Here is a 27,150-nt window from a genome sequence, read left to right as displayed (position 1 = left end):
CCCATTTTGCTCTTGCTTTTTTAAAGTAAAATTTTGAGAAGAAATATGGTAGTCATAAGTAAATACGCTTCAAAACATGATGAATACTTTGACATAAATTTGCTTATTGAAACCAAAATGTATTTGCTAAATTAATGCCAAGTGAACGTTAGAGAAGAGGATACTCATTAAGAGTTCCTCAATACAAGTCGCCTGCCACTAAAAAAAGATCTGTAACTTTGAATTTCAATGTAATTCAGTATTGTGGTAGTTTCCAATTTTTGGCAAAATAAGCATATTTATAGGATTTGTATACGTTAACACTCTTTACTTAAGCTGGCTGTATTTTGTAAAAGCTTTTTCCAATACATGTCTATAATTCTGTAGAATCATTTTCTTAAGTCAGGCTGAGGAACACTTGATATGTATAAAGCACAGAATACTAAATGGGGATTGATTAAATCATAATATTTTGGTGCATTTATGCTGAAAGCTTTAAATGATAGTATAGCATAATAGTGTATGATAGTATAGCATATAGTGTATCATCTTTGAAAGCATGAAGAAAGGGCTGAGCTTTACAAAACAAACAGTTAAGATACATGTACCCTAAATATAACACTATAGTGCAAATATTTTCTCAAACTTTTTTTATTGCATTGTTAAAGTTTCCTTTAGATTAAGAGGAACACATTTTCTAAAATCTTTCCTGTATTGTACTGGATAAAATTATAGGAAATAGAAATATATAAGCCATAAAAGCTCACACGAGATAAAACCGTGATTCCATTTCTATTGGTTTGTCTAAAACAAGATTTCAGGAGCTTGAAACCTCTTGGGCCAAACAGAGTCAGCTGTTAGAAGGTTTTTCAACATAAGATTGCCTTCACCTTTGTAAAGTTGTATTAGATTTCTTCTTGTACAAAATATGGCTTTACTATATAAGGAAATACAAAGAATGTGGTAAGGAGAGAGGTGATATTTTTCTTTCCCTCTCCTGATCTTACAGGCTTTTCATCGAAATCACAGATCAGATCACTCTGGTTTAAAATGCCTCCTTCTCTGGCAGTAGACTTTTCTTGGGAGTTCTTTCTTTTTTCTCCTAAAGTGGAGGTCCTCATAGCCGAGCTAATTCCTCCCATGCTCTATTCCTCTCTCTCTCTTTTTTTTTTCAGGGCGTACAGAGCAATAAACAGAGCTGGGTCATGTTTTCATGTTGCTCTTATGGTTTCTGTGTCCCCAGTTTTATTTTTTTAGGGATAATACCAATATCTAGCACATATCAAGAGTAGGCATGGTGCAAAGTGTGCTACTAAACAGTTCTCTCAACCATGCTAGGAGGTAGTTAGCTCAGTGGACAGAAAGTGAGAAAGAGAAATGGGTCACATAGGTAGTATTGCTGGAGACAGACTTTAAACACAGGGAGAGACCGTGCTCTCTGTTACAGTACTGCATTGCCTCCCTGGAAAAACACCCTCTGTTCCCTTCAGAGTCAACTAATGTCTTCACCTTGGAGGAGAGGACAAAGTTTTCCTCAGCCCTCTTAGGGTCCCTAGCTGGGTCTGAAAATTAAACTGACCAAGATTAACAGGCGAAAAACATAACCGAATTGATTTAATACACGTTTTACGTAACACAGGACTCTTCATAAGGAAATGAAGACCCAAAGAAACAGACCTGAGTAGTTTGATGAAGAGTGGACAGTCCTGTAGAAATATGATGGGTCAGAAGGGTATGAGTCAAGTGCAAACTGGGGGAAACTTAGCAAGTCCTGTTTGTTCTTCTCAGCATCTCTTTGTCTTCAGAGATAAGGATGCCCCTTTCCTCGGGGTATAGGGAGGCACCTCTCACAGGAGGGTTTTATGGGGAGAAGGAGGAAGGTCAAAGTGACCTTCCTGCTTCTGCCATTTTTTCATACTTCTTCAGCTTAAAGCATTCAGTATGCCAAGGTGACATATTTGGGGCTCACGTGTCCTAAACCCCACCAAGAGATATAAGCCATGATAATTCTAACCTACATTTTCCAAAAGGGTATAGGAACATAACTGAAAACTGTCGCTTCTACTACTGTAACTTGACTCCTCCTATTTCAGGTCACTTCTTAAATCACGAAAGAACTAATTTTCTTCCTGATTTAGAAATGGTCATCTGACGATCTGTTACCTACGATAGAAATGCTGAAATCATAAAACATTTTATTTATACATTTTACTTATAGTAAATAGATTACATGGAATAGGCATTTCTCCAAAGAAGATATACAAATAGCTAACAAGCACATCATTAGCCATCAAGGAGATGCAAATCAAAACTACAGGGAGGTTCCACTTCACACACACTCTCATGGCTATAATAAAAATAAATTAACAAGTGTTGACAAAGATGTGGAGAAACTGGAACACTCATTTGTTGCGGGTGGGGATATAAAGCAGTGCAGCCACTTTGGAAAACAGTCTGACAGTTCCTCTAAGCATTAACATAGAGTTATCATATGATGGAGCAATTCTAGGTATATACCCAAGGGAAATTAAACAAATGGGCACACAGTAACTTGCAAATAAATGTTGATAGCAGCACTGTTTTTTTGGAGATAGAAAGCAGATCACTGGTTGCCTAGGGCTGAATGGAGAGATGAGTGAGAGTAAGAAGTGAGGCTAATGAGTTCAAGGTTTCTTTTTGAGGTGATGAATGTGTTCTATATTTAGGTTGTCATAATGGTTGCACAACTCTATGAATATACTAAAAAACATTGCATCGAATGCTTTAAATGGGTAAATTTTATGGTATGTAAACTGTATATTATTAATTTTTTTAAAAGATGACAGGAAGCATAAATCTCAGTATTGTTTAAATGAGATGTTGACTAGAACTCTCCAGAAGATAATCTTTTTTATATATTTCTTGTAAATGATTTACTATAATTCCATATAATATGTTTTCATTCTAGTTTTGTATTTCATTTTCCCCTCTCTATTCTACCAAAGCCCAGGTTTAGTACTTGATTCTTGGGAGGAAGAAAAAATAAGGACAAAAGATTGATTTTATACATCTTTCACTATTGCCTAAAAATCACTTTTTCTAGACTGTGATTAACTTCGTCACTTAGTAGAAACGATGCCTGACATTCTTCACATTCAGTCCCTAGTGTGAAAGCTGTTCTGTCTCCTCACTACCTCCTTCTTAAAGCAGAATGATGTGATGGGGAAGAGCAGGGCTTGAGAGTTGCACAGACTTAGATTCACTGGTGCTTCAACCTCCTACAAGGTATGTGACTGAGGGCAAACTAGATAACTTCTCTAAGCATATTTCTTCCTACTGCCTCCAGATTTTAGTCAGCTTGGAGATGATGTTTGTCAAGTGCCTGGCATTAGGTAGCTCCTTGATAGAAGCTTTTTTTTTTTTTTTTTTTTGCGGTACGTGGGCGTCTCACTGTTGTGGCCTCTCCCGTTGTGGAGCACAGGCTCCGGACGCGCAGGCTCAGCGGCCATGGCTCACGGGCCCAGCCACTCCGCGGCATGTGGGATCTTCCCGGACCGGGGCACGAACCCATGTCCCTGCATTGGCAGGCGGACTCTCAACCACTGCGCCACCAGGGAAGCCCGATAGAAGCTTTTTATGTATTAACCATGACTCAACCTTCCAGAAGAGGGCATGGAACTTATGACTGACATCTGTGTTAGTTCTGGAGCCTTTGAAAGGCCCTTGCTACCACATTCCTCCCTCAAAAACAAATATCTCCCCTACTCCAGTCTTGTGGCTGAAGCCTGAAATTCCACTATTACAGGCTCATGTCATCACTTCAAAATATTTGATCACTGTGTAAATAAAAATGCGTATTAGAGTAAAAATATTTTAAACAATAATATTCCAGGTCTATATCAACTTAAGTGAATTTTTCTTCCTTTTCTTATTAAAACAAAACAAAAAAAGCCTTTAGTGGTATGGCAGGTAAGACCCAAAAGACACACTGAGGGACAGGATGAGCTGGAGAGGGCACTGCTCGCTGGGGGCGGCAGCCACCATCTTTCATGTCAAGTAGGTCTGCATTTCTGGCAGGGCTTCAGTGAAAAAAAAAAGTTAAACCTCCACTCCCCCACCCCCCAGTTCCTTCTTCTCTTTTTGAAGAGTGAATTTGGGTTGAAACACCATTTTCCAGCCCTGATAATTTGCTCAACTTCATCACAGTGATCACAGGAGATGAGTTTTCACAATCCTGCCTTGGCTGACCCCGGCTGGGTCAGTGGCCAGCTCATCTATCTTCCTTCTCTTTATGAATCATCCTAGGCAAAAAGGACAATGGACAAGAGATGCAGAAAAGCCTCTTTTCTCCCCAGGATAATCCAGCTCTAATTCCTCAGGAGGGGCAGCTTTGGGTCATTTTAAACCAAGGTCATTGTTGTTCAAGGCTCAACGAGTTTGCCTAGTTTGCACTTCCCAGCAGAGGCACTAACTAGGGAGGAATTGCTAAAACCTGTTTATCTGAAAACAATGACAACAAAATCCCCACCAACCAAAGATCCTATAAATCATTTCACTTCCAACTCACAAAACATTCTAGTTAAGCAACTTTTGTCTTCCCTCTAGGCAAACCAAGTGCCAGATTACTAGAATACAAGTAGTCTGAACACGTGTGAAAAGGAGAGATTCAGATTCACATGTTCCAAGGCCATCTTCACAGCTTCACAATGATGCTTTGATATCACTTCTTGAAAGGCCTTGATTTGCATTTAAATTGTTGTTTGCTAGAAATGTTTAGAGTTCAGTCAATAAACTCAATGTAAACTTTCCTTTAAGGGGAAAAAACATTATTTGTTTAATTTACAAATGTTGATTTGGTTAATTTGTACCCTTAATTATGATCAGGTTCAAAGACCAAGTTTAAAGGCCCAGATTACAGCATACAGTTTTGATGCCATTTTCAATAACTCTACTGAAAATAAATTAACAGAATAAATGCTGGGCAGTTACTTTTAACTGCTTTGGTTATATTGGTCCTTTCTTTTTGGTACATAGGAATATGTAGATGATGTTTGAAAAATATTTAGCAGCAGAATTCTATTGACAGTTTATTCTCACTGAAACATAAGCATGCTGATTTTATGGTTTCAAGATTTCTTCTGTTTGCAGTAGCCAAGATAGAAACGCAACCTAAGTGTCCTTGTATAGATGAATGGATAAAGAAGATGTGGCATATGTATACAGTGGAATATTACTCACCGATAAAAAACCAAATGAAATCTTGCCATTTGTGACAACATGGTTGGACCTAGAGGGTATTATGCTAAATGAAATAAATCAGACAGAGAAAGACAAATACTGTATGATTTCACCGACATGTGGTATCTAAAAAACAAGCACTAAACATTTCAATCAAATCTAATAGCTGTGTTTTTATACAGAGTAAAAGCAGGAGTTGTAAACTCCAAGTATTACAAGGACTGGCAAGTAATTGTGTGAATCAAACCTAGCATAAGATCCAGGGAAAAGCTGGGCTCGTGGACAAATAGGAGGATATATGCTGTACCTAAATGCATTCAAATTCAAAAGTTTTGAGAACCTTGGCTGGTCAAACAAAACATATCTGCAGGCTCAATTGGCCCACAGGCCACAGATTTGGCGTCCCTTGTCCAAAGACATTTAAAGCTTCTACAGGACAAAACTTTGACAAAATTAATGGTGGTGGGATGGGGGGAGATATGTGATTCTAGAGATTTCAATACTGTAATTTCTCTGTTTCTTAAAATAGATGAAGATCTTTCTCTCTGATTGATGACTGATACATGTAAAATGATGAGATCATTTTGGCTAAAGGATTACCTAAAGATAGGAAATATATTCTATTAATAGGCAATGGTTGTGTTTACTCTCTTAGAGCCAGGTTTGTGTCTGGCAATTTTTTTAGTCCTTCTTATTTGTATTGCTGTTATTATTTGACATGTGCCCAAGGGTGACATTTGGGATATAGAATATGACTTTTTGAAGATTAGGGCACCAATCTAGCCCTGTATAGGCCCTTCCATCACATTAATTCAAATATATGATTTTTAATGTGGCTCATGTTTTGAATGTTATTAAGGTGAACCTTTAAGATGGAACTGGAAAGTGTGTTATTGCAGATGTATTTTGTTCTGTGGAATGTCCGAGGATAAATACATAAGTAGATTCCTAAACAGGTACAAGTTGCTTCAAATCCACTCAGGTAGGAAAGCAATCAAAGGCTGGCGGGTACACTGAAGTGGCCTATAGGCTTTTGCAGTAGAATCACCGAAGAATATTAGTAATGTAATAAGACAGAATTTTGATTAACACAGCTAATTAAATAAACAAAATAATTTGGAGGAAACTGCTGGCTTCATTTCTTGATGCCCAAGAAATTAACCATTCTACCTTTGTGAAAGACAACAAATAAGAAACCAAGCAGATAAGATTTTTTTAAATGACCAAGCTTTGTGACACATATGAGATGGATTTCAAATGTCTGCAGATTTTATACATATTGAATAATACAAAATAGATTACAGTTGAAAAAGTTATATATTTTATCCTAACTCCTTGATAATTAGTCACCTACCTTTGGGAACTAAATCAACTCCTAGTTATAAAGAGTTATCATCAAGCAGAACATCTCGGTTCTTTTTTTTTTTTTTGGGCGGTACGCGGGCCTCTCACTCTTGTGGCCTCTCCCTTTGCGGAGCACAGGCTCCGGACGCGCAGGCTCAGCCGCCATGGCTCACAGGCCCAGCCGCTCCGCGGCACGTGGGATCTTCCCAGACCGGGGCACGAACCCGTGTCCCCTGCATCGGCAGGAGGACTCTCAACCACTGCGCCACCAGGGAAGCCCTCGGTTCTCTTTTTAGGTAAATAGTTTGGTATTTTTATGTACAGCATTTAATAAGCACCAGGTTTATTATTTTTGACAGTGCTACCCGAAAGTCACTTTTGATACACTACATGTCCTTTACTGGCATAAGCTTTATATTGTGGTACAAAAATATCTAGAAGAAACACGTCCGTTAACATTTCATGAGAAAGGTAATTTGTAATATGAATATCTGTGAAGCTGATATTTTCAACCATGGGGGTAAAACTTTTGTTTTAAGATGACAGAAGCAAATGAAAATATTAAAAGATCTGGTTCAGTTAAGATCTGAAATACACATATACATGTGAAATATATTAGCATATTAGATACCAATATCATGTAATAGTCACATTATCAATAATATTTAACAATAATATTAGTAATTATTAATTAGTTTGAATATATTCATTTCCTTAAAATGAATTAAGTCTTGACCCTAGAGCATTCTTGACAAAAGACTGATGAGAAAAGCAAGCTCCAAGCAGAAATCTGTCTGGCGATTAGCCGGCAGTGTAAAGCACTGAGAGGCTGACATATTCTTTTGTGAGAAGACTGTGAGATGTAACTGATAATTCAGTTTATCTGCCACAGTAGGTTGTTGCACGTAATTATCCTTAGACCTCATCAGCCCTAAGAGACTGGCCTGACACACCATAGGAAATCAGGTTCTGTGTGCTTAGCTAATGTCCCATCACAGCATGGAAAAGCAAGAAGCTTTGGAAGCTGTGATTATATTAAGGTTCTTCTTTAAAAAAAAAAAAAAAATGCTTTCTACCTTTAGAATTCTGAGGAGTTGAAAAGTCATACACGATCTTACTTCGATTAGGCTACCTTCACCTGAGATTCACATTGGCTTCTATCTTATCAAATGGTACCAAATCATTAGTCTTGGGATACCACCACCATTAAAATGTGTTTTGATATTAATCAGTAATGTAAGAGGGAAAGGGCTATGAGCAGGCACTGATTAAAGCTGATGGTTTATTTCCAAACAATATGCACTGCTCAAGAGGAAAAAGCCATAAAGAGGCATTTGCAAATCAGCGTTTCACCCCACTGTCTTCAACTGTTGTTATTATGAATCAATTTGCTTTCATTTTAGTCTATCCATATTTGGGAAAATGCAGGATGCCAGGATTATAACCAACAATTACGTAGTAAAACACGATTCTGATTGTAGCAGACATGCACTGCTTGTATACATCAGTACTGGAACAGTCAGACCATGCGTGAATTGGAAATGAGAGAACCGATTTTATTCAGTTTATCAGAGTATAGGAGATTGCTTGTATTATCTGTTTCTAATTTATTTTCTAATGCAAATAGTTGTTATAGCTCATTTGTTCTGTGTGGAATTTAAATCCTTTGTAGGGAAATTCACATGCTCTTAACAGGATTTTTTTTTCCCACGAAAACTCTGATAAAATGTTTTGTCCTTCCTTCTCACCTGCAATTTTTGCTATGGAGAATATAGAAATGAGTAAGACAGTCCATATTCAGTCTATTAAAAGTGGGGGGGGGGGTAGAGAGTAAAAGTAAAATAGTGCATTGCAATATAACAAGTGCTGTCAGTAATGAAGATACAGTACCTGTAAGGTGTTCCTGGGATACAGAGGCGTTCTCAGTGGGGAATACAAACAAAAGGAAGCCTAACAGCTGAGTATCCAAGATGTTGCTACTGATACCTACTATAGAAAAACATGATTGGCATATAAAATATATAGGTATTTCAATTGTGGGACTTTATAGATAATGAATCTTAAAAAAGGTATTTCCATTCAGTCCTGTAATTTCTTTAGATTTGCCTTTTTCATTTGAAAGAAAAAGTATTCAGGCCCCATGGAACTCTCAATAGATAACTTTTGAATAACACATTTATTAAAAATAAACATCATGGGGCTTCCCTGGTGGTGCAGTGGTTGAGAGTTCGCCTGCCGATGCAGGGGACACGGTTTCGTGCCCCGGTCCGGGAAGATCCCACATGCCACGGAGCGGCTGGGCCCGTGAGCCATGGCCGCTGAGCCTGCGCTTCCGGAGCCTGTGCTCCGCAACAGGAGAGGCCACAACAGTGAGAGGCCCGCGTACCACAAAAAAAATAAAATAAAATGAACATCAGACACTGAATTCAGCCTTCATTGTACATTCTTTTTATTTAGTCTGCATTAAACAATGCAGAGATTTTACTATAACAAAGAGCACAACATTTAATAGTTTTCAGTTACAGCCTTTCAATGAAAGCTTTGAGATAAAGCAACTACAGTTTCAAAGTAATCAAGCCAACTCTGAATTAGTATTAACCAGAACTACTATACATGTAAAGGAGAGTTATCCCCTCCAATAAGGGGAAGCATATAGAAAACATGGGGAAGTTAACAGTATGAACAATAAAACAGGAGTAAAATAAGTAGCAGGAAACATCGTAGGGAGGTAAACTTTATAAAAAGAGTGAATTATCCATTTAAGATGTAAAAACCTTGCAACGGGAAAGTAATTCAATTTCTAAGCCTCCGCTCTCTCCTTGTATTAATTTTTTCCTCTGTAATTAGGTATTGGCTTTTCTTCTCCTGAGTAAGATCACCTGGTTATTTAGGTGTTTATACTTCTGTTATTACTATTTGTTCTGTCACACAAATGTTTGTCTCCACATCCTCAAGGCTTACAGACAAATTAAGTAGTAGCTCTAAAGTTACTGTGGTAAGCCCCACCTTCCTACTGATTTTTAAATATGTCTCATGGGTATGTATATTAGGATTAAATGGCTTTATTACTTGTAAAAGGAAAGTAGTAACCAATTTAGCAGATTTCAGGCTACAAGGATATCTTTACCTACCTGGGCTTCAATTATTCTGGTAAAATGGTGACAGATAAGCAGATTTTGAAATAAGAAAATTAAGAGGCATTTTAAATGTTGCCGAGACTAAGATTTTTAACTCCTGATTCTGGTTGACCAGACAGATCTGTGTAATGGAAGCTAGTTACCAAAAAACTGAGAGCTTTACTGCATGAAACCTTCCATTATTTATGAAAAATCCAATGCCATGTTTAATTCATGCAGATCAACTGGTCCCTACACAGATTTTGGGGAAGGATGTGAGAGAATTATTCAGATTTAGGGCTTGAAGACTATTGAGAAATAGGAAGGTACTGAGAGAGAGAGTCTCATCAGAGCAGATTTAAGTAACCTCATTGACCAAGAACTGTCCCAGCAAAATTGTCATGCACAAGGCCAGGCCAAAATATTGCTTGAAAGATGGGATAAATGAAATAACATCACATCAGATGCATTCCTTGATTTTTCAGGTAGCATAGCTTCAGAAAAAAAAACAATTCCAATACCACAAGTTGAGAATTATCTGTTTAGCTCTTAACATTCTGAAGTAATTCCAAAATAGTACAGTACTTAACCTAATTCAGCATTCTGTTGCCCCTGAAATAGGATTCTGTGTTTTAAATGGCTTACCAAAAACTATTATCTTGTAATTTTGTGGTAAACGTCTTTATTTTCTTATACAACCAAACATGTTAAACTATCTTAGTACATTACCATTTTAACAGGTCACCTTTTAGTCTTTAGGTGCAGTTTTCACATTGTTTTGCTCAGTATTTTAAAAACGTACTTAACACCTTGTAGACCCTTTTAACAATGCTGCGTATCCTTTGTAATCTTATTTGGTATAATATAATCATGTTCAGAGTTATTTTTGTATTATTTACAGTGAATTAAAGTGAAGAGACCCACTTCCCCCCTCCCCCTACCCCACAATTAAAAACTAAGAAGACTACAAGAAATGAGATTAGGTTCTGAGAGGAGGGAACTCCTAATCATTCAAGGGTGGGGATACGAAGTCAGCTTACTGCACCCACCCATCCTCTATGCTACAGAAAACCTTTGTGGGACTACTGCCAAGTATTTTCTAAAACCTTTTAAGAAGCTCCAGTAGATTTCTGGATTTGTTCCTTTAAAATCAGGATACTCTGCCTTTGCTCAGGAGGCAGCATGGCAATCTGATCTGCTGTCAGTTGAAGAACCTGCATGATCAAAGCTGCCTTTTCTTGATCCTGTGGGGTTACCTGACTCTGCCCAGGACTAAAACTGCTAGGCTGGCCTCCACCTTGCTTGCCTGCCCCTTGCATGCTTGCTCCCTGCATGCCTGTCCCTTGTATACTCGCCCCCTGCATGCCTGCCCCCTGCATGCCTGCCCCCTGCATACCTGCCCCCTGCATGCCTGCCCCCTGCATACCTGCCCCCTGCATGCCTGCCCCCTGCATGCCTGCTCCTTGCATACCTGCCCCCTGCATGCCTGCTCCTTGCATACCTGCCCCCTGCATGCCTGCCCCCTGCATACCTGCCCCCTGCATGCCTGCCCCCTGCATACCTGCCCCCTGCATGCCTGCTCCTTGCATACCTGCCCCCTGCATGCCTGCTCCTTGCATACCTGCCCCCTGCATGCCTGCTCCTTGCATACCTGCCCCCTGCATGCCTGCTCCTTGCATACCTGCCCCCTGCATGCCTGCTCCTTGCATACCTGCCCCCTGCATGCCTGCTCCTTGCATACCTGCCCCCTGCATGCCTGCTCCTTGCATACCTGCCCCCTGCATGCCAGCTCCAGGATTTCCCACCCCTGAAATGCTTGCGACCTGTCTGGGTCCCTGAGGACCACCTGCCCCCATATTAATAGGACCAGCACCCTGAATTCCCCCAGTCATAGGGCCTCTTGAACTGGGGCCAGGGCCCCTCATCTCCATTCCTCTTGCATCCATGCCTCTCGCTTCCATCCCTCTGGCTTCCATTGCACAGGTTTCCATTCCTCTTCTCTCCATTACTCGTGTCTCTAAGACCTCAGTTTCCATGGCTCGAGTCTCCATCCCTCGAGAATCTCTGCTACCTCTACCATCCATAGGTAGACCCCTTTGATCTATCATGGGTCCTCTGGGTTCTCCAATGAGCAGTCTGGGATCTGCTAATGGCCCTCCCCTCATGTCATGTGAGGAAGGGCCCCGGCTGTCATGACCAGACGCATGGTGCATTGGAGGGCCCTGATGTGGTGGGCCAAGATAGCCTCTGGGCTCTACTTCTCCAGTGACTGAAAGCAAAGTTCCTCCACGTGGGTCATTTGGAGCATCCCCTAACAGTCCTCGAGGAGGTAAGCCACCAGCAGTCATGGGTCCACGAGACATAGGAGCTCTAGGATCTGATATCTGCACCTGTCCCCGCTCTAAGGGCACCGGACCAACCCCTGGCATTCCAACTTGGGGCTGCATTGCTCCACCAGGAGTTAAGGGGCCAGGGCCAGGGCCAGCAACTGCAGCTGGAATTGGGCCCGGGGCTGGAATTCCACCCTGGATAGGGGTCTGCATCAGAGGAGGGATGTCTTTCACAGGTCTTCTGGCCAAATGCTGAGGCTGAGGGGCTGGAGGATTCTGCTGGTTCAGCAGAACATTAGGTCCTGGGCAAAGGCCAGGGCCAGGGCCAGAAACGGATTGAGATTTGCCTGGGATGAGTGGTGTGACATGTATTTTGCGATGCAGAATTTTCAGAGCAATCTCTGGATCCATGATTCTCATCACTACTTGAGCCTGCAACAGCGCATAAGCCAGCTGTGGGTTTTGAAGTAACATATTTCGAGCTTCCTGGTGACTGTTTTGGACACAGAGCTTCATCTGCTTCATCAGCTCAAACATCTGCTCCGGGGGCAGACTAGCGACTGCTCTGGTAATTGACTCAGGGGCATCTTCTGGATCGATGGGGTCCCCATAGGGTGAGTCAATGATGGGCGCTGCAGGCCCCAGGCTCTTTAACTCCTCCTTGTTCTTTTCACTGGCAGCATTGTCCACCCGAAGCGCTCTCCCGCTGAACTCCCGCCCGTTAAGGTTCCGCATGGCACTAAGCGCGGTCTCCTGGTCTTGGTACTCGCAGAAACCATAACCCTTAGGTTTTCCCGTCTCTCTATCGTATACCAGCCGGAAACTCACAACGGAACCAACCTCGGAGAAAATGTCCTTCAACTGCTCCTCAGTTGCCTCATACGGAATGTTCCCCACGAACACGGAACGCAGTGATCGATCCATTGCCGGGTCTCTCACCGTCAAACTCGACATGACTCCGGTTGCGCACACACAGCGGACAGCGGATTCTTCCCAGAGTCGTCCTCTGGCGACTCACACTTCCGTCGCGCAACGGAAGCGGCTTTCAAAGTCCGGGCAGAAACTGCACTAGTCTGCTTGAATCGTTCCGCTAATCCGCGGCATCTGCACCTCTACGTTCCACTAACTAGATTAAGGCATTCTGCCCCTGGTCCTTCACTGAGGCTTATGATTCGTTTCTCATCTCTTATTCTGCAGACATTTCCGCGGCGCGCCACCACCCGCGCTAGGAAAAAGCTTGGTGCGGGCTGACCACAGTAAATATGGCCGCGTAGACTTCACCATGGTAACTAGGAGAGGCCGCCTCCCATGACGTCAAGGGCGGTTTTGCTTCCGTTTGCCTGGCGGGAAACGGCTCACTGAAAGATTAAGGGCGCGTGTTCTGCGTTCTGATAAAAGTATTTCCGCACAGCAGTTTCTCCTTATTAGAGTACATTTATGCTATATTTAAAATCACAGTGCAGACAGTGAGGGAAAAGTGTAGTCGTTTCAAAGCAGATTTGGGATTTTCCCATTAAAATACAAAAGTAATAGCTCCTTTTTAGAAAAGCATTTTTGGACAATAACTGCCCAGAAATACAAACTGAAGGCGTGTGCTAGCTCCATCCCCGCCCCCATCCTGTTGCTTCAGGCAGCCGCTGTCGATAGGTGTCTGGTCCTTATAAGTTTATCTTTGTGCACGCACTCAGCAGTCGAGCTATTCATAATGATACCTTTTTCTTAATTATATTAACCGATATTAATTATAATAATTAATTGAATTTTAGGGCTACAGCGGATGAGTTAAAAGTATTTAACCATTCTTATACTGTAGGCATTTAGATTGGTTCTGATTATTATAAATTGATGAAATGATTTCGCCACCTCTATTATGAAGGAGAAAACAAACTAGTTTCTCTTCTGCTGCTATTTTTGCTGGCAGAAGTTGAAACATGTGGAATGTGGGTCTTTCCCCTATTTAGCAGGCGATAGAATTGAAGCTTGGAGAGGGTAATTTGCTAAGCAGCCGGTAACCGGCAAAGCCTGAATTCTTACCCAGGTTGGTCCCTCACAGCTCCAGAGCGTCTCCGCCCCGTATTGTAGCTACTAGCAACTTGTAGCCTGTCGAGGACTTGAAAATTGGCTAGTGTGATTGAGAAATTGAACTTTTAATTTCATTACTTTTATTAATTTTAATATAAAAACTGATATTCACTTAGGCTTTTGGAAAACTTTTTAGTATGTTTGGAACAACGAGTAAGGAATCTACTTTTGCAATGATAAAATTTATTAAATCTAAATAAAAAGTATTTTCAGTTAAAATTTAGCATTCTAACTGAGATTTACTATACTTGTAAAATACATGCAAGATTTTGAGGACTAAGTATAAAAATGTAAAAATATCTCACTAATTTATTTTTTTCATGTTGAAGTGATATGTTTAGTACATTGGATTAAACAAAACATATATTTAACATTAATATCACTCATTTTATTTTACTTTTTTTATGTGGTTACTTAGAAAAATTAAAGTTACATATATAGATTGCATTACATGTCTATGAACTGTACTGCTGCAGAGCCTAAGTCTTAACTTTTAAGCAGAGAATCATTTTATTCTATGTATGCCTTTTGAGGAGATTATGAAACTTTACGTTTCATCAAAAAATTGTGTTATGAATCTTGGGTATCATAGTTCAATGAATAGATCTGAAATGAGTGTGAGGGTTTAGCTACAAATCAGACAAAGCATCCATTTACCTTCAAGTGTTTTAATAGTTCTTTAAAACAGGCTTGGACATAGCTATTCATTCAAGATGTATGATAACCTATATCTGCAAATGATAAAGTGTATTACTTGATAGTAATATTTTTCCCCCTGATTCTTTTATTTGAGGTGGGGCAGGGGTGGAGGGGAATTGAGGATGGCATCATTTCAGAAAACTAAAAACAAGTTCCTTAGGTTCATTTGTCTCCTTTTCATACCATTTCTTTACTAAGAAAGCCATGACTTTTTTTTTTTTTTTTTTTTGACTGCATTGGGTCTTCATTGCTGCCTGCGGGCTTTCTCTAGTTGTGGAGAGCGGGGACTACTCTTCGTTGTGGTGTGCAGGCTTCTCATTGCGGTGGCTTCTCTTGTTGTGGAGCACGGGCTCTAGGCACGTGGGCTTCAGTAGTTGTGGCACACAGGCTCAGTAGTTGTGGCTCACGGGCTCTAGAGCGCAGGCTAAGTAGTTGTGGTGCAGGGGCTTAGTTGCTCCGCGGCATGTGGGATCAAACCCATGTCCCCTGCATTAGCAGGTGGATTCTTAACCACTGCGCCACCAGGGAAGCCCCAAGCCACGACCTTTTAACATGCATTCTGTCGAGGACAACTTAGATGTCGATTACATGTGTAATTGTGTTTATGTTAAATGTAGTTATCAAGCGGATGATAATAGGCTATTACAATAAGTTGTAAAGTTCATAAAAGTCCGTGCAGCTTATCTGATAGTGAGAGTTTCTTTACTGCCCCTGCTGATAAAATCTAAACCAGTGGTCTTCACACTTTGGCATATGTCAGAACCACCTAGACCCATGGCTAGTTAAGTCAGGTAGCTGGGCCTCACCACCTCCCCTCCCCAGTTCTGCTTCAGTATTTCTGGGGTGGGACTGGAGAATTTGCATTTCTAACAGATTCTCAGGTGATGCTGCTGCTCTGGGGACCCCACTTTAAGAATCACTGGTCTAAACAAAGAGACTTGAAGTGTTGGGTTTTTTTCATTTGTATCAGACCAAACTAAGCTTAGTACACTCTGTTAAAAGGTATAAGATATGGGAGCTCTTAAAAAAATCTATTACTCTTTTAATGCTGACCTAGTAGAGCTAGGACATGCTGACCCTACCCTGAAGAAACCCTGGGCTCAAAGATGGGTGAACAGAGTAGCTGAGGAGCTCTGGGGACAAACAAGAAGGGAAAAGCCATGACTGTAACAGTGTGCTTTTTGTCAGAGGCCTTGTATGTTCTCTTTAGTTCCCGTATTCCAGACTAGAAGAATGTTTTGATATAGGACCCCTTCATAGAGGTCCAGTGTGACCCAGCACATAGCTCAATGAGCAGGACACATAAACTAATATTTATTAGTGAACTGGGTGGCCCAGAATTACCAAGAGTTCTTAGGAACCTGTATATCTCCTGGTACCAAAACATACTTTTCACAGATCTGCCTTGGAAGAACTTCCAGTTTACATTGCTTTCTTTGTTTCCATAACGTTTAAACTTTAGATATTTATAGCACGGTATGCAATCTGAAGAAAAATGTAAATGGCATCTTTCATGTTCAGACATCAGTTCTTTCACTACATCAAAATACCAACTATACTAAGAGTGATTTTTAAACAAATATATCAGGGCATACGGCCAAATGGGGGCCATTCTTCAAACTAATCACCTTCAGAAACTATAACCTTAATCCATCAAGGCTTCCAGTGTTCAAAATGATTTTTAAACTACTGCCCTGAAATTGTTTCATGGCTCCATTTGTAAGTCATACTAGAAAATTGGTGCCTTAACTCAAATGTATACCTTGTTTACAACCAAGAACAGAGTTATGCAGCTAAATCACCTGACTTTCTGACAAGACTTGGCAAAAATATGATATTTAGCTTTTTCCAAATATCAAATCTTACATCAGAATATAAAGATTCTGTTGACTTTGAAGGATTTAAAAAGGATTCACCATAGATTAATTAGACAAATTCCAAAGATAATTACTTAAAATATTTTTAGCTATGATAGGCATTTTTAAAATAAATGTATGGGTCCTTCAAGGAATAGATCAAATATACTACTCCACAAAGTTCTCCCTAATCTTCTTCCTCCTTTCTCTAGGTTGGAAGTAAGTTCATTTTCCTTTGGATATAAACCATTCCTTATCTTAACATTTCTGATGATAGAAACCCTTCTACCTTTTAGTAGAATTGTACTTTTCCTTCTATAACATCTTTAAAGGAAAGAGTATGACTCCCCCTTGTCAATTAACAGTGTCTTATATTTATTCTTTTATTACATAAATATTTATTCTAAGTATTGGCAATATAGCAATGAAAAAGATAGACATTCCACTAGAACAGACTCTCTAGGTATGGTCCCTGGGCCGGTAGCATGAGCTTCAGCTTAGAGATGCAAAATTTGGGACCCTACTGCAAACCTACTGCATCAGGGACTTGTGTGTGTGTGTGTGTGTGTGTGTGTGTGTGTGTGTGTGTGTATACACGTAGTTTTAACAAGTTCCCCAGGTGATTCTGTGATGCAGCCTGATGTTTGAGGACCACTGAGCTAAAAGGGAGACAATCATAGATAGACAGACAGATAGATAGATAGATAGTTACTTTGTCTTCTTTGCCACTGTATCCTCAGCCCCTAGGATAGAGCTTAATTAGCACAGGTGGGTGCTTATTATATGTTGAATAGATGATGGGAGTGACACTAGAGTTCATTTTACATAAGAAGAAACCTGTGGCATTAAATAGCATGCCCCAAATCAGAATGGAGACCTGCTGTCAGGACCCTTGTCATTTTATTTTAGGTCAGTGATAATTCCTGCAGGTTATTATTTGATAAAATAGATATGTAAATAAAGTGTGTAGAGATGGAAGAGAGTGATAAGATCTAGCTCATCAGGGAAGACTTCCTGACGGAGCTGGGATTTAAGGGATGGGTTATAATCTAGTATGTACAAACAGAAGATCCAGAGAACAGGCCAGGAGCCTGGAATAGCCAAGACATGAAATTGGAACCTGGTGTTTTGGATGCCCTCAGAGGAAACCAATAGAGAGTTAGTGAGCAGTGCGATAGAAGACTGTCTTTTGGATCAGATTACGAAAGGTTTTGAAGATCAGATTCAGAAATGTAAACTTGATTTAAGAGTCACTAGACTTTCTCTCATCTTTCTGAAATATGAACATAGAATGATAATGGCAGAGATGTAAGACTACCAATCTTATCCAATCCTTCTCCAGGATATCTTTTGCACTTGGACTATCCTTTTTAATACTTGGACTAGAGTATGGATTTGACACCCATTATCTTCTTTCATTAGAGGTACTGATATTCTTGTGTTATCACTTAAGCATAGAACCCACATCTGTTTTATATTCTTCATAGTGCTTAGTCCAGTGTCTTATATTCTGAGCACTCAGTAAATATTTTTTAAATAATTACAAGGTCATTTTACAATAACAATTTACTTATGTTAACCAAATGGTAATTTAAGGCTTTCAGTTTACAAAATAATTTCTTTGGCTTCCCACATCTGATCTTGACAACAATCATGTGAGGTACATACTACTGCATCCTTATTTTAAAGATGTAGAAACTTAACTGTTACTTAGAACTTTACCTAGCAATGGACGCACCCGAAATACAGATACTAGTCATAATACCTAACTCTGAGCCCTTAAGAGGAAGGAGACCCTTTGATAAATGTTTTATAAAATACAACATTTTATTTAATCCTTCCAACAACCCCTCTGAGATAGGCAGTCATAGTGTCTGAATTTATAGCTAAAGAAACAGAGGCACAGAGAAGTTAACCAGTGTGCCCATGTTAACTGGCAGAGCCAGGATTTGCCCACACATCATTTGACTCAAGCTCTTAAATTATTATTCCATTAAATAAGTTTCCCAAGGACACATAGCTAATAAGTGGCAAAACTGTAGCCTGAAACCAGGTCTCTTGATTTTAAACTTCCCATTTCACGGTAATCACAGGTTATTGAGACCTGGACACAGTCTCCCTTGGCCTTTTTCCTGATTGTCTCTGAGTGTAACTAATTGCAATTTTGATATCACAATCAGTGCTGTGGCAACAGATGGACTATAAGGTATAAAAACTGAAGCAATTGAGAAAATGTTTCCTTTTTCAATTTGCATGGCTATAGTTAAACATCACATAAGGATTTTAAAATACATCTAGTTAGATAGGTAATGATGTATTTTCCATAAAAATGAAAGAGCCCAAATTTCTCAAACCTAAAATAATATTGGTCCGTGACATTTTTCCCAAATTTTAAAATGTATTTAATATGAACAAATAGTAAAATTCATTTACTTATACGTGAGATGAATCACTTTTACTGAACAGAGCCAAACATTCTCCCTGGGTGGGCCTGTGTAGTCCAACCACATTCTTTTTTTTTTTTTTTTTTTTTTTATAGGTGAAGAAAATAAAGCTCAGGGAAGACAAGGGACTCAACCGGGGTCAGATGCCTGGTTACTGGCCTAGCTTGTAATGGGATCTAGAGCTTCTGAGTTTCCCTTCCAAACTGTTCTCAGCACTTCTGAGAGGCAGTAGAGTGAAGGGGTTAAGAATACATACTTTAATCAGAGCTTTGAGTCAGCTGTCTAATTCAACAAGTCACTGTGTAGCCTTGGACAAATTACATAAACTCACTGTGCTTCCATTTCTGCATCACTTAAATGGCAATAACATCACCTGTATTGAATTCTTGCATGGAATAAATTATGTATTTGTTTTTGATCACTATTTATTTTGTATGGTAATTGTTAATCTACCTTTGTTGTGTAAAATTAATTGTTGTGGTAGAAGCAGCATCCTAAGTGGAAAGAGACTCAGATTTTAGTCTAATGCTATTTATTTTTAAATGTATATCTTCATTTTTTCATCCAGGTAAAATTTAGATCTTCATTTTTATCTTTGAAGGGGTTGTATTGGGTGAACTAATGGTCCGTTGTCAGACGATATTTTTAAAAAAATTGTACAGAGACAACCTTGGATAACATTGCCATTTTGGTTTATGGTAGATTTGTAGTTGAATATGGATAATTTTTAGGCTGAATTCCATAGGACAGTGCAATGAGAATTTTCCTGATCATTTTTGGTGCTCACTGAGTTCTTATACTAAATCAGGAAATGCACTCTTCAAATATTTAGTTGGCTGGAATTCCACTTATTCATTATTATTAAAAGGGCCCGCCTGAACTTTGACTGTGGAGGATCCAGGCTTATACAACAGTGTGTTGGTCTGGCACATGGGATACCTATTTGAGCTTACAGTCGTGTCCAGCACAACTACTACTTTCGAGCATTCACTGGCAGACAGAGGCCATTTATTCAAACGGGGAAAAACAGAACTAATTGGGCAAGAAGCAGAGCTCCCTATTCCTGCTTCAGGCTATCACCGGAAAGAACACAGAGGAAGGAAGTGTCCTCATAAACTGTGGAAACGTAAGAGCCCTGAAAAAGACATACTGTTTAAGATTATCAACTTGTGAATCTTTTTTTCTGTAACCAGAACAATCCAATACCCAACTTCAGAGAAGTGTCAGAACTGCCATTCACTTCAGAAGTTAGGCTGCTACCTCTCTTCTGAGGCTCGACGGGCCTGTAGAACGAGCCTATATTTATACCAAGTTACAGGAAAGAGGTCTTTCTGAAATATTTGATTGGGGGCTCAGATTGTTAAAAATGACAACAACAAAAACCAGCGTCACAGAAAGTATTTTGGATTTTTTATCAATTTGAACGATCCTTGAAAAAACATTACTTTGGAGTGTCAGTTCAAATTTTCCATTAAACAGTTAGATCCCCCAGAGTCACACATGGGATAAACATGTAAAATACAATGTTTATAGGAATGTGGTAACTAGTGCTTCTTGGTACAAGTACAGAAACCAACTCCAACATTGATAAGCAAAAGCAGGGGATGGTATTTTAATGCTACACTGTTACCTCTCAGAACCCACAAGCAATGTATTTGTCTGCTTGGGCTGCCATAACAAAATACCATAGATTGGGAGGCTTCAACAATCAAATTTTATTTTCTCACATTTCTGGAGGCTAGAAGTCTGAGATCAAGATACTGGCATGTTTGCTTTCTCCAGAGACCTCTCTCCTTGACTTGCAGATGGCCAGTTTCTAGCTGTATCCTCACATGGCCTTTCCTTTGTGAGTGTAAACCCCTGGTGTTTCTTCCACTTCTTATAAAGACAGCAGCCATATTGGATTAGGGCCCCACCCTTATATTTCATTTAACTTTAATTACCTCTTTAAAGTAATAAAGAGGTCATATTGGAGGTTAGGGCTTCAACAGCAAATTCAACATATGAACTTGTGTATGTGGTGGTGATGGTGGTGGGGCACAGTTTAGTCCATAACATGCAGTAATACCGTCATCTTCAGGAAAACAAAGAATGGGCAATTGTAATGCATTCAGGATGCTCTATTCCCATATTTCTTCCTCCTCCCCCCTCCCCAACTCTGCTTGAAGAACCAGATTGCTCTGATTTCTCTCCCAAGACCACTGCCTTTAAGGGGCTCTTCTACAGTCTTTTGATTTACTTGCTACAGATTTTCCCAGAGAGAATGATTTGTTTTCTGGGTACCAATTCCAGCTTCCTGGGAGAGAGTGGTGTAGCTCTCTTCTGATGTCCGTCCATGATTCAATACAGTATGGGAAAGGGAGTGGATCCAGGGTGATAGTGAAACTCTTTTACAACTCTATGTGGGCACCCAGCAATCAGCTGGAGTGCGAGGGACTCTACAGACTGTTGCAGTGCCACGAGTTAACCTCCTTTACCTGCTAGCATGGAGAGGTCCCTGACAACGCACCTCCCACTGGAGAGAGTTTTCCTACAACATTTCTCTAGGTCACTCCCTCTGTCTCTGCAAAAACAAAATGCTAGTGCCAAAAATGGGTCATTTTCACAGAAATTTTAAATATTGATTTACAGATAGAAAAATAGTCTGGAATCAAACAGTAAAGAAATATTTGGCCACTCATTCACGACCTTCAGAGAGCTCACGCATGTATAATGTATGATTTTCTTGTAGATGAATAGAGCGTATATTTTAAAATATCAAACTCTTCTATCCGTCATATTAAAATATTACTAATTCTCTTCCTGGCAGTTTAATGGTACAGTAATGCATAGTAACAATTCTTCCATGTATCATCTTCATCACTTCCATCTGACATTCCCCTTGAAATAGCTGCACACACTTTCTGGCACAGCGGTACAGTGAGAGATGTCCTCTCACTCACCTGCAGGTGTTTGCCAATTCCCTCCTGGCTCTGGGGAACAAAGCCAGTGCCTTCAGGGAAACAGGGAAGTTCCAATGACCGATTCCTTTGGAGGTCAGTCTTTTGTTAGCTCTGAAAATGGAACTGTGCTTGTTAGCCCGTGGCCTGTGAGGGGTCCGGGAAAGAGAAGGTGATACCTGCAGGGAGAATCAAGAAGTTTCTCTGCCAGTTTAGTGGTCTGGGGTCTGCTGCAAAGGTCCCAGGCTTGAGCAATTGTTGCAGGCCTTCATTCTCACCTGCAGGACTTCCACAGGGAGGCCAGGTTCCAAGAAATCCTCCTGAGAGCAGGTGTCTGCAGACGGGATGGAAGTGGTGGAGGAGGGCAGGAAAATGTATGCATCTCTGACAGGAAGGAAACTTACCTCACTCATTTCAGATCAGCAATGGCCTGATAACTCTTTAGGAATGCTGTTATTCATTATTCAGCTAAAATTGATTCAGCACCTATTCCGCAAATATTTATGGAGCACGTGCTCTGGGGAAGGTAGGCACTGCGTTTGCCACTGTGGGGTTTAAATGTGAACTGAAATGTGACCCCTGCTTTAGTAGAACTTTTCACTAGAAAGTTTTATTAGCTTTTCTCTGGAACTTTTCCTGAGGATTTATGGTGTTCAGATTCAAATTTGTGGCAAAAGAACAGCTGTGTCTGCAAGGAATTTCCGTTCTGTCAGACAAGATAGAGAATACAGGATTCGAGCAGACAGTTTACAGATGCATTTTTGATTTGATTTCCTGAGAGGTATATAGAAAATGAAAATATAACTACTGTTTACCCACTGACCTTCTTGCTGGGGTAGAAGATGAAATTTTTTTCCTTATTACTAAGAAAAGGGACTGTTATTTCTCTTTACCATGCTAGGTCCTCTCTCCCTCTCTCCATAGATATTTTATATATGTGTGTATATGTATATATACACATATATACCTATATGCGTGTGCATATGTATACACACACATATACATATGTACATGCATATATGTATATATGTGTATATATATGTTATTACTTAACACATTGCGTTTGACTTGAAGTCAGTATAACGGACAGCCCTTCATGTTCCTCTCTGTCTAGACCCTGGGGATGTGGGCAAGGCTCTTTGTTGGTGGATAGTACATCATTGCCAGGCCATTTATTCAAAGAGCATCTTATTATTTTCTGATTAGTCCTTAAACTCTGACCTTAAAACAAAGCATGATTTCTTGAGAACAGTATTTAAGTACAGCATGGATAAAATATAACCAAACTTATTTCTTAGTTAAATTAAGTATTGCAACTAAATTCAAATGTTAATTGTACTTTGAGTAAATGGTACAAACATGAGTTTATCTTTGACCACGAGTCTGTGCTGGCAAGTGAAGCATCGTAATAACTTACTCACCAGGGACAGTAGCATCAAGCCTCTGTTAATGCCTTGATACATTGTCCTGTTTTTGTGGGGCTCGGTAACTGGTTATGTCATTTGAGGACTTTGCTTCTTCCTAAGATGACCTTCCTTATTCGTATACTTTCTCCTGGATTAAAAAAAAATTTTTTTTTCTCCCTCTTGTTTCTGTAGCTGCTGTCCATTACTTTCCAACCTCCTTCTTTCACTCAGAGTATAAGCACATATGATTCCTATTGTTTAGGTAGAAAAGAGTCCGAAGCTCCTAGAAAGAGCAGCACCGTAGGAAGCAAGATGAAATCCCCTTCCCTTTGGTTTCCATCATGGTGGCTCCAAAGCAGTTCTGATTGCTTAGCTCAAAGTGTAGCATTTTTTGCCTTCTTCCCTGAGAAGACATCAGCAGTTTTCCTGCATGAGGGAGGTGGCTGTCAGTAACTGTGGGTGGTTGAGTGAGAAGGCAGATGAGATGGGTTGCTGTAAAAGTTAAATTAGGAGAAGAGTGAGTTGTGAGTGAAGATAGAAGTAAATACTTTAGTAAATAGATCCAGAATGGCAAAGATCACGATAAACCACGGTGGCAACAGGTTTATATTCTTTTCTTCTTTCCTCTCTCAATAGTCTTTCCATTTCCAGCCATGGATTAAAATTATTGTCCACTGTTAATGCTTACTCACAATATTATTTGGAAAACTAAGGGCTTAATATACAGCCCTTAGTTTTATATATATATATATATATATATATATATAAAATTATAGAATAGAATATCATTTTACAACCCCACGTGTATTTTTGTAAATATGGCTCTAAAAGATTATTTAATATGCATCCCTACGACCTAAGAGAGAGCCATGTGAATCCAAGCTAATTTTGTTACAATTACAGTGCCCCGCACAGTACTAAATGCTTTATACAGAACTGCTCGTTCCACCCCCGTAATAACCTTCTGAGGGTTTTTTGATATATGAGGAAACTGAGGCACAGTTCGTTAGCTAGACAGTTTTCTAGATAGGCTAGATCACGTGCCCAGGGTTTTATGGCAAGTAAGAGACAGACGTGATTTCAGGCAGTCTGACTAAGAGAAATAGTGTATTCCTGAAAGCTGTAACTTATTTTTCTGCACTTAGAATAAATGTTTTACTCCCCCAAAGGAAGAATTCTGTTAATTTCACCACCAGCCAGATATTTCTAACTTTTCTTGCCCTGTCAGCTGCCTGTCAGTTTTGTAAAGAAATGCAACATAAAACTGACAGGAAGAAGCTCTGAAATCTATAACCACATGACAGAATATTGAAAAATCCTCGCAGAAGCTTCTTTTGTCATTTATTGGATCGCGCTAAAACCAGCTGCCAGTGGCACAGGTGATTTCATAGACACCATTTAGCTAATATGTTATTTTGCCAAGATAATTCACTGTGCTGAATTCTTTTCTAATCTTCTGTGGCTGCTTACTTAAGAAAAGAGTGCCTAGAAACTAAATTATCTCACAGAGGAGAAAAGTAAAACAGAGATGGCTATTAATTTAAGCTGTTTCTCATTGCAGCTGTCACTCTGAAGAAATATATATGGAGTAAGATATATATGAGTCTTTGCTAAATGGAAACACTTAAAGTGGTCCATTTCATGTTTGGAAGTTCAGAAGGGATTTATCAGTAGGGTATTAAAATGGATTGAATATTTTCTAGCTTTAAAAGTAGGATGATGAATATAAAAGAGTCTTGCAGACTCTAAAACATTATGCAGGGAGTTCCCTGGTGGCGCAATTGTTAAGAATCCTCCTGCCAATGCAGGGGACTCGGGTTCGAGCCCTGGTCCGGGAAGATCCCACATGCCCCAGTGCAATTAAGCCCGTGAGCCACAACTACTGAGCCTGTGCTCTAGAGCCCGCGAGCCACAACTACTGAAACCCGCGTGCCTAAAGTCTGTGCTCCACGACCAAGAGAAGCCACTGCTATGAGAAGCCCGCACACCGCAACGAAGAGTAGCCCCCGCTCACCACAACTAGAGAAACCCGCGCGCAGCAACGAAGACCCAACACAGCCAAAAATAAATAAATAAATTTAAACAAACAAACATTATGCATACCTCAGGCACATATAGATTTATGTAATGCAAGTGATTATGTTTGGCGTATTAGTATTGGGTCAGACTAATATTTGTGCACTGCAGCAATATTATTATATAGCTTCCAGTGTCTGTTCAGAAAAAGACATCCAAACATTATTTAGAATGCCAAATTTTATTTAGAACCTGAAAGACAGCCACTTAAATCTAATAGATCCTTGTACTCTGTTATTTTTATTTCTTCCACTTACATAGTGCTTTATCAAATTAGATGTTCGGATTTCTTCACACAGGGAAAGAGTGGCCAGAAACCCCATGTATACAGCATGGGAGAGCATCAGTTATCCTCTTGCAGTGACCCTCAATCGTGTAGAAGACTAAAGCACATTCAGGGCAAAGAGAGGAGGATGATAAAAGAGGGCAGTAAAAAGGAGTAGGGTTTTAGAAGAGAAAAGGGTCTCTCTCTTATCTCTTGAAAGACAGAAAAAAATTTCTTGGAAGGCAAAGAAATCACATAGAAAGGTAGACAGAAGGATGTTTTAGGTGCTAAGAGCAAAATTTTTGTGTGCTGCAGTATGTACCGCCCATTTCAGAGAATGGCAGATTACACTGATAATGATCATGACACCTTCCTGTAGTCAGAGAAAGACTGAACCATCCTTACCCTTATTACTTGGAGCAGTAGTTCTGAAATGTTGGGAGGCATCGTTCATTGTAATCACAAATGCTAGAAACAACATATATTTCAGCAATGAATTAGATGAATTACATTTATTATAGCTATATATCATATAAAAGTATAATGTCTTTTATAGAACTACATGCAATTGTTTTAAAAATGAGGGACATCTATATTTGTACTTATGGAATAATCAACTATATATATGTTTTAGTGAAAAAGAGCATGTGACAGGCCAATGCTATTGTATGTTCCCATTCTTTTTTACCCCTCTCCCCCTGCAATGGGCTATGTATACACATATGAGATGTTATACTGGTATGTTTATAAGGCATTTCTCAAAGGATATCTAACAAACAAACAATTGCAGTTTTCTATGAGTAAGAAGCCTAGAGAATAGGGTAATACAGAGGTTTCTTTTATCGAGGTATGTCTTTTTTTTTTTTTACTGTTGGACTTCATCTGCCCTGTGCTCTTCATCCTCTCCCCTGACAAAAGCATTCCATTAGGTAGTGTCCAGTTTTCTACTGTTTGTCAAGCTTCATAGATAAATTGACAAACTTAAAAAGATTCTCAATCAAATTAGCATGCATCAGCAATCCTGTAGGAACTCGCTACAGTATAGATTACCTGGGTCCCCTCCAGGAGGGTTAAATCAAAAACTCTGGACACAGAGCTCTGGAATCTGCATTTGGAGTGAACATCTGGAATCAAGCCCTCGGTGGTGGAGGGGGGTCTATAGACTTCACCTGTAAAAAAAAAAAAAATTTATTTTTATTGAAGTATAGTTGATTTACAATGTTGTGTTAGTTTCAGGTGTACAGCAAAGCGATTCAGTTATACATATATAAATTCTTTTTCAGTTTCTTTTCGCATATAGGTTATTACAAAATATTGATTATATAGTAGGTCCTTGTTGGTTATCTATTTTATATGTAGTAGTATGTATCTTTTATTCCCAAATTCCTAATTTATTC

At 39.6% G+C, this 27,150-nt stretch overlaps 2 protein-coding genes across 5 annotated transcripts in view; one reads left to right on the top strand and one right to left on the bottom strand.

The window, feature by feature from the left end:
* Positions 1–27,150, top strand: part of PRKG1 (protein kinase cGMP-dependent 1) — a gene marked incomplete at its 5' end in the record, with an annotated part of 1,185,104 nt that overhangs the window by 664,420 nt on the left and 493,534 nt on the right. The gene's annotated exons all lie outside the window — the stretch shown is intronic.
* Positions 8,966–12,976, bottom strand: CSTF2T (cleavage stimulation factor subunit 2 tau variant). Its single transcript, XM_082673892.1, has one exon. The coding sequence runs from the start codon at positions 12,938–12,940 to the stop codon at positions 10,766–10,768; it is 2,175 nt and encodes a 724-aa protein (XP_082530018.1). The 5' UTR covers positions 12,941–12,976; the 3' UTR covers positions 8,966–10,765.

Source organism: Grampus griseus (assembly GCF_964374135.1).
Source record: "Grampus griseus genome assembly, chromosome: 16".
Taxonomy (NCBI): Eukaryota; Metazoa; Chordata; class Mammalia; order Artiodactyla; family Delphinidae; genus Grampus; species Grampus griseus.
This window is presented reverse-complemented; position numbering and strand designations above follow the sequence as displayed.

Coding starts and splice junctions, on each gene's coding strand:
- CSTF2T (XM_082673892.1), bottom strand. CDS start 12,940: ATGTCGAGTTTGACGGTGAGAGACCCGGCAATGGATCGATCACTGCGT.